Source organism: Condylura cristata, unplaced genomic scaffold, assembly GCF_000260355.1.
Source record: "Condylura cristata isolate star-nosed mole 26May11 unplaced genomic scaffold, ConCri1.0 scaffold00002, whole genome shotgun sequence".
Classification (NCBI taxonomy): Eukaryota; Metazoa; Chordata; class Mammalia; order Eulipotyphla; family Talpidae; genus Condylura; species Condylura cristata.
The window spans coordinates 19,347,605-19,362,011 of NW_004567103.1; the positions used below are offsets into that span (position 1 = coordinate 19,347,605).

Sequence of the window (14,407 nt, forward strand, 5' to 3'; positions counted from 1 at the left end):
TATAAATATACAGTAAATGCTACTCCACTTAAGGAAATTTTTAAAAGACTATAAAGAAAATGGTGCCAAAATAAACCTACTGGTGGTCCGCCTTGTTGAAGAGGAGATAGAACTGTTGAGAGAGAAGGAATTCTCATCTCTGTCTCCAGATACACCTCTGCGAGGAGGGAGGATGGAGGAAGGTCTCGGGAGAGAAGAGCGCTTTTCTGGACTCTTGCTTACTCCATCCTGATTGGGAAAAACAAAAGGACACTGAGTTCTTGTGAGTCTTTACTTTAGCTATACAAAATGATCACAGCTCTGGCTACTTCTCCTGTGCTGACTCATGAACTTCTTTTAATACACACTACTCAATTTCAAATACTTAAAAACATTTTTAAATCAACACCTAGAATTCATATTTGCCTAACGCTTTTATAAAAATATATTACTTTGGAGTTAGTGGTTATGACATTCTAATTCTAAGTGCTCACCCAGGAGAAAATAAGCTTACTCAAGCAATCTTCTGTATATTAATAATTTCACTGAGAAGTCTTCATTAGCATGATAATTAATCAGAAAGTACTGACAGTAGAATATTGCATATGTAATATACCTAATATATTGTGCACTTACATGACATAATGCTGAGCACTTTATATTTATCTCTGATTTAATTATTAGCACAAAATTGTATGTGGATTTTATAGCTGAGGAAACAGGTTTAATTATTGCATGTAAACTTTTCAAGACCACCTACTTGGTAAGTGGCAGAATTAGTATTAAATCATGATATGTCTGAGGCCAAATCCAAACTGTCTATTACATACAAAACAATCTGTACCTCTTAAAACTATATAATGCTACATAGTCTGTGTCATATGTAATATATATATAGTTTTTATTTGAAATTTTATTTAATATAAAATAAATAATAATGGATGATCTATATAGAATAAGACATTTAAGAAAATAACTAAGCTATTCATCATTGGTTTTTGTTTTTAATAAGGTGCAGAGTTTATATGTCAAACACCAGAGAACTTAGTCTTTGTTTTCATACACACACACACACACACACACACACACACACACTGATTGTGTCCTACAACCTCCCAAAATAGCTCCTTCCTGTACCTCTGATGGACCCACTGCCTTACCTTGTTCCCTGATTCTGAATATGGCAAGCGGTCTGCAGAGCCCGCTGAGGAGGGCTGAATTAAAAAACTGTCAGAAAATGTAGCCTTTTTAGACGTACTAGGGCAGGCTGAGCTGCATCTTGGGAACTTTGTGCTACCCTGTAAGGCAGGAATCTTTGACAAGGTAGAATTCTAGTCATGAAAGAAAAACAAACAAACAAAAATACAAAATAAACCAAACTATGAAGTAAAAGGAAAATTAAAAAAGTATAAACACATAAGAAATTAAATATCTACTTTAAATAAGAACATGTGATAAATGGTTATAATCAATGATGGAGATGTGTAGTGACAGAAGGAGACTTTCATTAATCATCTGTTTTAACTGAAATAAACTCGCCATCTGTATTACTCATGATCTGCATTGTCATATCTGAGTATTACATAACAATACAGATCCAAATAATCTCTATGGATTCTATGTATAAATCTGATTAATTTATTGGTCTTAGAATAAAACCATTTTGGGAAAATATCTTCATAGCCTACTAGAACAGTTTCTTTAATAAACAGTCTTTAAAATAAGTATATTCAACATTTGTATCATTTTTCAAAACTTTAGAACAAGGTGTATTTAAGTTCTAAATGGGAAATATCTTTTAAAGTTTCAGATCATCTTCATTATTCTCTCTGAAAATTGCAGTTTATAGATCATAAATTCATTTTATGAGTAAAATATAGACTGGGGCCCAAGTTATAACAGAATTAATTTATTTTCATGTACTGTCTACAGTTTGTATGATGTGTATAAATTATAAAAATGAAAGTCAGCACTGAAGATATTTCCCATAAAAATCACAAGATTTAATTTACGGGTGTTGCTAATCCATGAGGAGACTGTCAGTTAGTGGGTAGGATGTGAGGCTTCTGGAGAGCGCTAAGCTGACATGCCACATGTCTCTCATGGGAGACTTAAAAATACAGCATGGCAAAAACAAGGAGATTTTATCTTCAAATAATTAATGTGATGCTTTAGCTGTTACAAAAATAGCTGATGAAACAGATTTTAAAATTAAGTTTTAAATTTCATATCCACTTCAAGCATAAGCATTCACAGATTGCACAAATCAGTTCATGTCTTAGAGACTCAACATTTCGAGTAGGAAGTGTAATTGGGTTAACACAAGTCATTCACTTCTACTTGATGCAACCCACCAAATAATGCATTTCCAAAGTATGACACAGGGAAAAAAAAAATGAAGGGCTTGGATTGCCTCAAATTATGAAAGACAATTGCTAAGCACATGCTAAAAACAAATATAAAATTAAACAGAACAAAAATCAAATCAAATAAAGGACTGTAGGTCATGTTCACAATACAGATCAATTAAAACAGAGGTGTTGGTTATGGCAGATAGGCTAAATATCAGAGACAATGACAAGTTAATCTTGATGTTTTAGAAGGTACATAGGCAGAGAATGAGGTTATAAAGAAGGAAAAAGAGGACGTAAAGTGAGAAAAAGTTATAAGAATGAGTGGCCCAATCTCTTTAGAAAAACGAGATGAATATTTTCAAGGAAAAAAATGTTAGACTTGTGCCAGGATATATTTATGGTTTCTGTCCTAAATGTAAGTCATTGTTGAGTGACTTTAAGATCTAGGTCTTGAGTATTTCCTAAATTTTTTTTTAAAAATGCCTACTTAAAATGTCTTTTTGGACTCTCAAACTTCTGTATCTGCTAATAATAGTAGCAGTTGCAGTAGTAACAGCAACAGTGCATGCTGAATAGCAGTATGTTTTAGGTTCTATATAGTGTACTGTTTTATGCAATTACTATATTAAATTAAAAAATGAGGATATAGAAATTTTTACTCTTTCATTTATTTTTGGAAAATAAAGACATGAGAAGAATGACATCATATAGCTAAATAAAAGGTCAAGACCTGGACCTACTTGGCTTCCTAGTCCTATAATTTACTAGTTCCCCATCAGAAACCAAGAGCATGGAGATACAAATCTGAAATCATAGTATGCTTGAAATAAAGTCTGATGTTTACCAAAGTAATAAGTAGATTTTATTGTTTGCCATAGGTCCAAGAATATGTCTGAAATATTATATAAAATCAGTGTAAAACTCCTTAAGTTCAAGATGCCATAAAATGACTGTCATTTGAAATCAAAACTTACTTTTCACAATAAATGAAAAATAGAAATGTAAAGTCTTATTAGTTTTTAGAAGACTAAAGAAATAACTATGATTTATGCATCATACATAATGACAAAGACCCAGAACACTATGATCAACTACTAAATATCTTCAAATTATTTAATTTTGGGATATCACGAAGGTTCTAAATTTTTCTTTCAGTCTGAAAGTAGTTAAACTACTCAATGTTGGATTTGTATTTTTAAAAAAATCTTAAAAATATGATTAATAATATTAAAAAATGTACTAAAGAATAAATATAAAAGATTGTAGGAAGTTAAATATCAATAAATTCTAATTAAAACAGTTAAGATAGTTCATTCATATAATTTTACAAATGTATTAAAATGTAGGCATATCTGGTAATAATTCTGAAGATTAGTACTTTCATAAAAAGCTGAGGGACATTTAAGTTAGTGAAAACTTTCATAAAGGTAATGCATTACGGAAATTTTAAATATGGACTTCCTTCTCGGTCCAGTAATTTTACTAAGAATTCCCAAGGAAATGCATATGGAGGTATTCAGAGATTAAGTCAAAACTACTTCTACAGTAATCTTATTAAAATAACCTTAAAGAGTTTGCCAAAAAATAGGAAATTTATTGCATGTATCCCTGTAAATAAATAAAATACAATGTTCTGTTATCATTAAAATAAAACAGTGTACAAGTGACATGACATCTTTTACTGTAATGAAGGAACTGACAATGTGTAGAAAAAGTTTGCATCAAAATGGAAATTATAATTATCTTTAGATAAGGGAACTATAATTTTCTTATTTTTGCTCATCTACATTGCTCAGTTTTCTCTAGTGCTATTTTATAATAAATTTAACTAAATGCATTATAAATTATAAAATAGTTTATTGGTTATTGTAATAGCTTGTTTTGATCCTCTAAAAAGTAAATAAATTGGGATCTCTCACTTTTGCTAAATCACTGGGTTCTTTCTTATATTTTTGTCTTCTAATAAAAAGGTAGCCCAGGTCACAGTTTTACCCTCACCAATTAACATTGAGTCATCCCAGAAACATTAAAACAAGCCTGAAAGCCACCAAGAATTATTCTGGGTGAGTGACTGGTTTAAAACGGCATCGAAAATTAAACATTTAAAATATAAATTATAGGTAAAGCTATTAAAATGCTGTCGCTAATATAAAACAGAACTTCAAATAAAGAAGGCAAAAACGTTATTTTACTCACAGAGACTTTGTCTTTTGCTTGTTTAAACACACTGGGAGCCTGAGTTGATTCACCACCTGTTGTAGTCAATAGAAAAGGCACAAAGAAACCCCAAATTTAGTGGCCAAAACCACATAATTGCACATTTAATACCTTCTGGATTTCACTGTCAACACAATGCTTACTTTGAGACTCATATTCGGTAACTGAAGAGACCTGACATCAAAGCGTGTCACTCTCACTCTGAGTTTGTGCTAAATAATATAACCCAGCGTTTACCAGAGCATAGTAAGCCCAGCAAATAAGTTTCTACTGGTTACCAATGTATCTGTAAGTTACTATTACATGAGGATAGAAACTTTAGAACAGAAAAATAGCAATTCAAATGATAGAACTTAAGAAAAATGGGGTGAACTGATTTTAGGGTTGGCATGATAAAAGGAATTTTTATTAAGATTTCCTAGCTCTTTTTTATAGCCACTGGCATACCTACCTATAGTTCTGCATTTTATATCCCAAAGTGTCAACCCCTTTCCCTCTGCACTGCCCCCCACCACCCCCCGCATTCATTTCACAGTACAAACGACACAGTTGTTTGAAACACATCACATTAAGCAAAGAAGAAAAATAACTTGTCCAGGAGAAAAAACATGACAGGAATTTTAAGTTCAGAAATACAAAATATGTTCTACACATGCACTTCCTGTATGATATTAATACCACATCTGTTACTGTTGTTTCTCTTGCTGCTGTCCTGTACTTCTGGTTTTAGAAGTCACCTGAAATCATCATCTATAGCATATGTTCTGTTAATGACTTACCTGACTTGATTTAAATAGCTCTCATGATTGGAAACAAACTTTCGTATATTGGAAAACATCCATATTTTTAAAATAGTGCTTAGAAAATGAAAGGCACAATTTTTTGCATGTACTCCCTCAATTTTCTTTCATAAATGAAAACCTCAGAAAAAAATATTTATCCTTCTAAGCTCTCTGAGTTTCAAAAAGCTACCATATGTAGCTCAAAAAATAACTATCTACAATATGCTAAATGGCACTGAAGAATGGCTAGTAAAATTATTTTCAGATTCTGGAACTGATGTTCATTGGCTTGAAGAAGCCATGCAAATAGTGACTCCTCACTATTTCTATAATATATATTAAATTTTTCTGGCACCCACATTTGGCACATGGCTTGTTTCAGTAGCTTACATTGAAAGGAGAAAACCTTACTTGTCTGACTAGTCCATTGACCTAGTAAATTAGTTAAAAAGGCAATTTTCCTCCCAGTTTTTTACTGAATTCCAGTAGCACATAGGCACTTCCCCAAATCATGTGATATCTCCTCTGAAATTTGGTGAACTTCATATATAATCTTTTTTCCCCCCTTTCCCATAGGATATAGAATTTTTATGCCCAAACCAAGGGTTATGTCTCCCCGACCATTTCTATAAGAAAAAAAAATTCAAGTTTAATGGAAATGAAGTAAAATATAAGACTTAAAGATTTGCTGATTTCCCAACTTAGAGGAACTTTTCAACCTGAACATTTATCATCAAGGTTTGTGTATAATCACATCTTCCACTTTCGAATACTGCCTTGGATATTAGTTCGTGAAGGAAAGCACATGATTTAATTCCTATGTGAAGAGCACAAATACAGGATAGTTGGAGATTTTAGTGACTATTATCATTAAACCTTCAATTATCTTGATTTCCTTTTCCTTACAAAAGTTCGTTCTACCGTTAACCTTTAAAAACATGAAAAAGATTTATGTCAAGGTATGGAGAGCATATAATGGAAAGGAAAACATTCCTTTCTGATTCAGAAATCTGATATCTACTTTGCAGACTGCAAGTGTACCAATGATGTTAAAATAAAATACATTTAAATTGAGATTAACTTAGTATATTATACACTTAAAATTAACACTTTGCACTGAAATTTAGGAGTCAAGCTTGCCCTGAAGATACTTTTATGAACTTTCACTATGATTTGCAACATGTTTCATTTCATCACTTTTTTGAACAGTAGTAAAACAAGTATATTTGAAGAAGACAGAAATAGAAGGATAGCAAAGTCTCAGTCAACATAAATTCTAAGATATTGAGGGGGAATTTTATCTTAAAATTTTGACTACTAGGTTATATAGGAAAATTTAGCAGACTGAATCCAACACATTTAAGAAAAATTCCAAAGACAAAACAGCTAAAAGGGGCGACAGACTGAAATCCTTGTTCTATTTGGACATAAGGAATCAAATTTGATAGGATTACCAGACAATTTCATTTTCCTTTTATCCACAGCAGAGTAATTTTGCAACCACAATTTTATCCTAGATTTGCTTTTCATTTTTCATTTCAAAATCACTTGCGCATGCTTGGGAGGTTTCAGTAAATTCATCAACATCAGTAACAGATTTGGCAGTGACAATGTGGAAAACAGGACACATATGTATGAGTTTAAGCATGAGGGAGATAAATAAGCAAAATAATGAGAATGCATACCACGGTTATATTCATCGCCATCGTCTAACCAAACACACAGAATGAAAATACGAATTCCCAGAACGTGACACTACAGCACAATGCCAAGATACAATCACTGTTAAGTCTGAGCATGACAAAGAAACAGATGATCATGACCTTTTCTGCAGGAAGGGGAACAGCAAAAAAAAAAAATGATGCAAGACAATAGCGAAATTGTTCATGACTGCGGAGATTCTTGGAAGAAAAACAAAATGAAGAAGCTGCTACAGTAATGAGATTAAAAAAAAAAATCCGTGTCTATGTTTGCCAGCCACATTGCAGAATTGATCAGTCACCTGTAGTTTTCCGCTTAACACAGGAGAGATGAGTTGGTCTAGTATATTTGATGGCAGGTTTTAAAATGAATTTCCTGGAGGGAGAGTGGGCCTGAACTTCTGTTTTTTTAGCAAGTTCAGCCTTCTTATAAACTGCTATGAATAAGAAAACACAAAGAGCATACCATCAGGAAAAATAAACACTTGGAGCAACACCGAACGAAATTTCATAAATCATTAGTTACCACTGTTAGGCAATCTTTTTTCTACAAAAGATTAATAATGAATTACTTCAAAAAACATTTTTTAAAGAAGTGATTGTTAAATGAACCTTTTTTCCTTCTCACTTCATCTCTGGAGACTGTGCTAGGTTCCTTTTTAGCTATTTTTCTTTCAGGAGTGGAAATTCTGCCTCTCCCGGTTTTAAAAGGCTTTTCTTTTCTATGTTTCTCCAGAGATGGTCTCCGAGCTTCCTTTCCAGCTTTCTCCTCTTTAGGTATAGTTTCTAACTGTTCTGTCATCATGCTCCTATCATCATCTGCGGATCAAACAAATCATGACAACAACAACAACGAAAACATTAGTAACAAATGTACAAAATCCTTCAGAGAGCTAACAAAATGCAAGTCAAGAGATAAGGACCATTTAAAAAATGCTTAAATGAAAAAAAAAAAAAGCCACCAGGGGACTGGATTTATTTACGAGTAAAAAATGATAGAAAAAGAATGCACACCTTGAGTGTCCACCCAGAGGCTGTCAGCATCCATGATGGAGTCATCAATGGTGGTCTCGTCTTTGTAATCATCATAGGTTTCTGTCTTATATTCTGACAGCGCAACCTCTCCTCTCTCGGGGGAAGCTGGGGCATCTGGAGAGCCATCCTTAGGTTCTGCCTGGGCTTCAGCTGCCTCTCCTATTTCTAGCTCTTCTTCAGCATGAGGAGACGGTCTCCTTTCTACCTCAGGATGCTCGAGAGCTGCAAAGCGCACACTGTGGGAACCTGACTCTCCTTCATCAGTTGTAGTTTGCACTACAGTGATGAAATCATCCTCGATGGTTACAACAGACTCAATCACTCCTTTGTGTTCACCTGGACAGGTTTCCACAAATTCCTCCTTGACTCCTGGAACACCCAGGTCAGTAATCTGAAGGGTGTCTGAACGGAAGAGCAGTTTATCATACTCTCCCCGGGCTTCTATCTCTTCGTCTTCGGGCTGAGCCTCTGTTGGCTCAGCCCTGCTGGCTTCCAGCTCTGTAACATCAGATGGGGTGATGGATATATCTGGGGTCTCTTTGCTTTCTTCTTTCAGCAGCTGGATAAATTCCATCTGGACATCAGCTTTCTCATCTGGAGTTAAGTCAGCCTCAGAAACCGCAGATGCGCAAGGTATTTCCACTGACAATTTGATGGCAATCTCATCTTGAATTAGGGAAGATTCTGGGGATGTTTCCTTCTTGCCCTCATCAGCTTTCAAGGACTCCATGGTGAGGCTTTCGTGCTCACCACTGGATTCATAGGACTCTTCCTTGTCTACTGCCTCTTGGTGCACTAAGTCAGGCTTGGTTACTTTCTCTTTCACTTCTGTCTCACTGACTTTGGTGCCTTCTCTCATGTGGCCAGGCTCCACACCCATAAACACATCTGCCCCTTGAGGTGCTGTGGACGAGAGGGTGAGGTCAGGTGTAACTTCAGGTTTAAGGTCTGTTGCCCTTCCTGCATCTATGGTCAGCCCCGCAGCCATCTGCCCAAAGTCACTGATTTTAATATCCAGCTGATTCTGGTCTGTTGTGGTAGCAGCAAAATCCAGTCCTGGTTCAGCTTTTCTGAATGATTCTACCTCTGCTACCTCTGGCACTGAACTAAGACCTTTCTCTGCTTTCTCACCCACATGGGGTAGCACATCTTTAGACAGTTCTTTGGGTGAAGCAGGCTCATAGGTTACTCCTAATTCAAACGATTCTACTTTATCGCCAGCCCCTTCTGTTTCCTTGGCATGTTCTTTGGATTCAATATGTTCTTCACTCTTTTCTAGCACAGTATCCAGCTTATCACTAGCTTTCCTGTCCAAATCAAACTCCCTCCCCAGTCCTGATTTGTCAGCGATTCGCGGGGATGTGTCTTTCTCCGCAATGAATTCATCTTTGACTCTTCCAGCTGCTGCCAGTTTTACTTCGATCAATGAAAGGTCTGTGGCCAAATCTCTTCGCGCTTTATCGTCAGTGCCTTCATAAAAGGAACCACTCTCTCCTGATAAATTCTCACTGTCTTGAACAGGAGATGGGAGTGGTACTGTGTATTTATTGAACACACAGTAGCCCATATCTTCAGGCTGGCTGTCTGCTTTCACCATGACATGGTTTTCATCCGTGACAGGGGGTAAGCCAGTACTACTCTCTTCCAGCACAGTCTCCGACGGGACTGATTTCCTCCTAGCCACCTCAGCATCTGCACTCACAGAAGCTAACCTTGACCTTGTGCCTGCCAGATCGAGCATTTCAGGAAGGTCAGGGGCCATGACAGTACCATTTTTGTAATAATCTTTGGCTAGGAAAGATGACTCACATGTTGTCTCGACTTGAGTATTTTCCCCTCTGGCTGCTTTTTCTTCTTCTATCTGTTCTTCCTCCTTTTTGCTCTCTTCTGGGAAGCAGGCGGCTTTCTCCAGAGCGGGTGTTGTAGCTGGAAGGTAATCATCTCCTTCATCCATACTCCCACTAGTGTTGGTTAGAATATCAGAAGCCAGAGGAGAAAGATCATGTCCCCGACCAAAATTAAACCCCAGGGCTATGGAATCCAGGCAAGACATGGGCAAATTAATTGACATGCTTCTTTGTTCTATTGCTGATCTACCACCAAGTCCTAAACTCCTGCTTAGAGTCAAATCATCTTTATTCTTACTGTGGAGATCCCTTTTCTCCCCATATACTTTTGGATCAATAGTGAACATTCTTTCTTGAGGAGAACTGGGTTCTTCAGGTAAATCAGATGGGTAACTCTGGGCGAGAGTGCTATATCCTGCCTCTTGTGTCGGAGGACTGGGCTGGGCTCCTTTTGCTGCCTGAAGTCCCTTGTCGCCATTTCTATACATGGGAGATACAGTATCAAAAGACTCTTGGACACTTTCTCTTGTGTCACTCAGTTCATAGTAATCACTGCCTGGCTGGATGCTTTTTGTCACTTCTTCTTTCAAAGCAGATGTTTCAAAGTACTTGGACATTCCTGACTTATCTTCATAAAATGGCATGTCAAGCTCTGCTGATGTGGCAGACCCAATGCCTTCGACCTTGTTATCTTTGTCAACAACGTTTTCTTCAAAAAGGTCCTGGATTGCATTCTTTTCATTTAGGACCACTGGCTCTGTCATGTCTTTCTCCAAATTTCCAGGGAATAAATTTGTGGTTGGTACTTGGCCTTTCTGTTCTTTCGAGAAAGCATTTTCGATGGTGGTCTGAACTAGGCCAGTTTCTCCATCTGTCAGTTTGGGGGGTTCACTTTCTTTAGTAATGGCTTCTTCATCAAAAATGGTTGTTTTTTCTTCAAGCTTTAGCTGAGCTTCCTTTTCAGTATGTGGAAATGCCTGTCCACTGGGGGCAAAAGTCTCCTTCTTCTGTGCACTTTCTTGTTCCAGGGTTCCTTTGTCACCCTCCAAAACTTCCTCTGGGACATATTCTTCTACAATCGGAATGTGAGCATCTTTGGGTGAGGTAATTGCCTCTGAGGCCACTTCTGCCATTTTGTCAGGTTTATCCTTCTGGGGTTCTTCCACTTTAGACCTATCTTTGGTGGTCACTGGATCACTGGTTTCTCCCGGAGATTTTTTGTCATCTGGCTGTAATAGGACAGGGGCAAAGGGTGATGATCCTGCAACTATTTCATTCCTTATGACACCTAAAGGAAGGGCGAAGCTTCCAGCCTGAAAGGGACTTGGCATGGGAGAATCAAATTGCTTCCCTTCCCATTTTGGGATATCCTCAAGTACGTCTTTCTCCTTCATAGGTGTTAGGGGACCTGGAGATATCGGAGTAGCTAAACCCCACTCATCCTTTTTTGTTTCCATCGGCATTTCCATAAACCAGTCTTTCTGCTCTTTTGGAGTTGAAGGCTCTGCAGGGAGACCAATACCAGGTACCGGTAGGTTCGATTCTGTCTTCTGTTTCATGTCTTCAAGGCTGGCACCAAAAGTGTGCACAAATGGAGTGGGAGGTGCTCTTTCTTCCTTTGCGTCTTGCACATCCTTTCTGTCAGGAGAAGCTGTTGTCTCAGGCTGAGAAGCTAAGGCAGCATGTTTAAGGTCTTCACCAGGCTTACTTTGTTTCTCTAACTCTTTTTCCTTCTTGTCTAATGGCTCAGCTGTAGAGGAAGTCAATTCCTGTTGATCATGGAACTCCATCTTCGAGGCTGCAAATAAACCTGAAGTAATTGGGTTGATTTTTAAACAAATAATAGGCAAGTGCTTTCAGGCAGTAAGCTTCAAATTCTATGTTGAAATGACAAATGAATAGTAGGGTCAAAGGGAAAATTTGTGGTACATGCAAGCATGCTATCCATTAAAAATGAGCATGAAAATGTCTGGTCTGAAATGTATTTGTACTGTTGCAGACAGGAACTCCCATTGTGAGCTAGTATGTACAGGAATTATAGTAAGAATATATTTTGAATATTCTTTTTTCTTGCTTTGTCTTCACTGAACAGTGTGTGTAGATGTATACTGTAGTAGGAAAAAAGTATGCACCTCCTACAGATAAAATCATAAATAAAAAAATATTGAATAAGCAACTAGTATTATTGTACCAAAGAATATATATCAAAGACTAAATATGAAGAGGATTATTTCTACTCTTTTGTTTTGTTTTCAAATTTAAAAGAGAAGTAGTAGGCCAAGAATAGTAGGCCAGTTAATTTGTAGTAATATTACTGATAATAATTACCTTGATCACGAAATAAAGGACCAATTTTGGGGGCATTGAAAAGTTGCCAGAAAAGTTTTTATAAGTCATCTGAGATTAAATTTCAGAAACATAAGCGAATATTTGTTATTGACTTTATAGGGTATAACTTAACTAGTGAGGAGCCAATTTCTTCCACATATTCACAATTCTTAATCGTTACTTAGTCTATATGATAGATGTAATAAAATCTGAATTACATATTGTTCATACTGAAAGCCATATGCGTAACATAACTCTAAAAAGAGTTCAGTTGTGAAAATGTTCTCTGCTTGGTCCTGACCTTGCCTGCCTGTGGAACATCGACCACAATTGGTTTTGCTGTTGCTCCACAGAAAGTAAGTGGTTTTTAAATTCTGATTGTTCATCAATCTAAAAGGTTCAGAATTTTGTCTTAAGATCAAGGTATTACACTGAGGTCATTAGAACTAAGTGTAACGATCTGGAAAAGACTTGAAGAAAAGTAATAATAAACGTCAATCATCTCTGGAAGACCAAGTGTTTACTTGTCATTACGTCACATAGTTATGTGTCCTGTTCTAACAAAGGTTAGATGAATGAAAACTCAAGAGGTATGGGGATGATCAAACGGGTTGGCTGCCACGGAGAGGTAATGGCCTGAGAAGCAACAGCAGAAGCTTTCAAGGAAACCAAACCAGTAATCATCGAAGCATACAAAATACAGCACATTGCGGTTGCAAACAAAAACGACTCTCCCATTGAAGCGTCTATGTGCCAAAATCCCACTCTATAATTCGAAAGAAAAGCATATGAATTGCTGTCCCAAAAGTAAAATAAAAATATAAATGTATTAGCAATGTGACTGGCAAACATTTGAGATGGGGGGCGGAAAAGAAGCTCACACAGCATCCTCAGCCTGACTGCAAAGCGTACTGTATCACAGCAACGTAAAACCAGGAACCAGCCACAGCAGTGGAACACCCAGTGCCACACAGCGCCTGCGCAAGCCACACTCTATGTTCACTGAGACTAAAACAGTGGTTTTGGGATTATGAGAAGACGGAGCAATGACACAGCATTGGAAAAGGCATCGGGGGGGTGGGGGTGGGGGGTAAACTGCCAGGGAGATCATTTGCAACAAAATACATGCACATCCTAAGGACACACCTTCTCGGACAGAGAAAGGCGTTTTTACATCTGAAGACACCGCGCTGACCCCTTTTACAGTTTCCTCCTGTGGGACCCCTGCTGGGCCACACTCCTCGGGAACTATTTGGGCCACTTGGCCCTCACGGAGGCCTTTGGGTTGGTCTGAGGCCAGGGCAGACCCACACTCTTTCCCAGGAAGAGTGGCAGGTTTCTCTTCCTTGGCCACTGGACCCTCTAGTGTTTCTTCTTCTTAGGGATGAAAAAGACGTTGACATTATGACCACAGAATGATACACTTAACAACAGAAATATTATTCCAGAAAAACACTTTCAGCTCCATTGTCACCTCCTGAGGACTTCTTCCACCATTTGGATGAACAAATTCAAATTCTACTGCACTGTACATCATATACTGCTTGGAAAATTATTATGTTTGATCTGCTAATCAGGATGCTTTTTAAAGTCTTATTAAAAGACTACTTTAAAATTTGAGAGCTGAAAGGTTTTTATTGATCCATTACCCTTAGTGAAAATGGCAGTAAGTTACACACATGTGGAAAGCTTGCTAGCAATCAGAGACCATATGGCGCTGCTGGGTAGAGATGGTTGGGAAGAGATAGATGCATTGATGGGCTGCAAAACACCTTTCCACTTGCTAAATATATACTGTTTTCTCCAATGCAGGAAGCCCCTACATAAGAATTTCTGATTATTTAAGACATGATTATTTAAGACAGATTGCTAAAGCAATCTTTGGAACTAATAAAAGGCCTGGTTGGCCTCCAATAATATACACTCTACCTTTACAGACTTATCAGGACATTCACCAAGACTATTTAAAATAATTTCTAAGATGAGAGCCCACCTAATTCAATTTATTTTACCTCCATTGTTTTATATGTTACAGGATAATATGAACTTTTTTTTTTTTTTAAGATTTATTTATTTATTTGTACAGAACTGGGGTACAGGCCAGAGATGCAGAGGGTGAGAGAATTCACCAGAGACAGAGCGGGGAGCAGAACAGGCAGATCGAC

General features: G+C 37.1%; 1 protein-coding gene across 9 annotated transcripts in view; it reads right to left on the reverse strand.

Annotated features, from left to right (window-relative positions):
* Positions 1-14,407, reverse strand: part of MAP2 (microtubule-associated protein 2) — a 267,610-nt gene that overhangs the window by 22,602 nt on the left and 230,601 nt on the right. For 3 of the 9 annotated variants that reach the window (XM_012726979.1, XM_012726983.1, XM_012726989.1), the window contains 7 exons: positions 13,389-13,619; positions 8,047-11,724; positions 7,645-7,851; positions 7,335-7,469; positions 4,530-4,585; positions 1,140-1,310; positions 81-228 (listed from right to left, as the gene is read on the reverse strand). In XM_012726979.1, coding sequence (XP_012582433.1) covers positions 81-228; positions 1,140-1,310; positions 4,530-4,585; positions 7,335-7,469; positions 7,645-7,851; positions 8,047-11,724; positions 13,389-13,619 — 4,626 coding nt within the window. The remainder of the gene's footprint in view (positions 1-80; positions 229-1,139; positions 1,311-4,529; positions 4,586-7,334; positions 7,470-7,644; positions 7,852-8,046; positions 11,725-13,388; positions 13,620-14,407) is intronic. The other 6 variants (XM_012726993.1, XM_012726998.1, XM_012727014.1 and 3 more) reach the window with 6 other exon arrangements.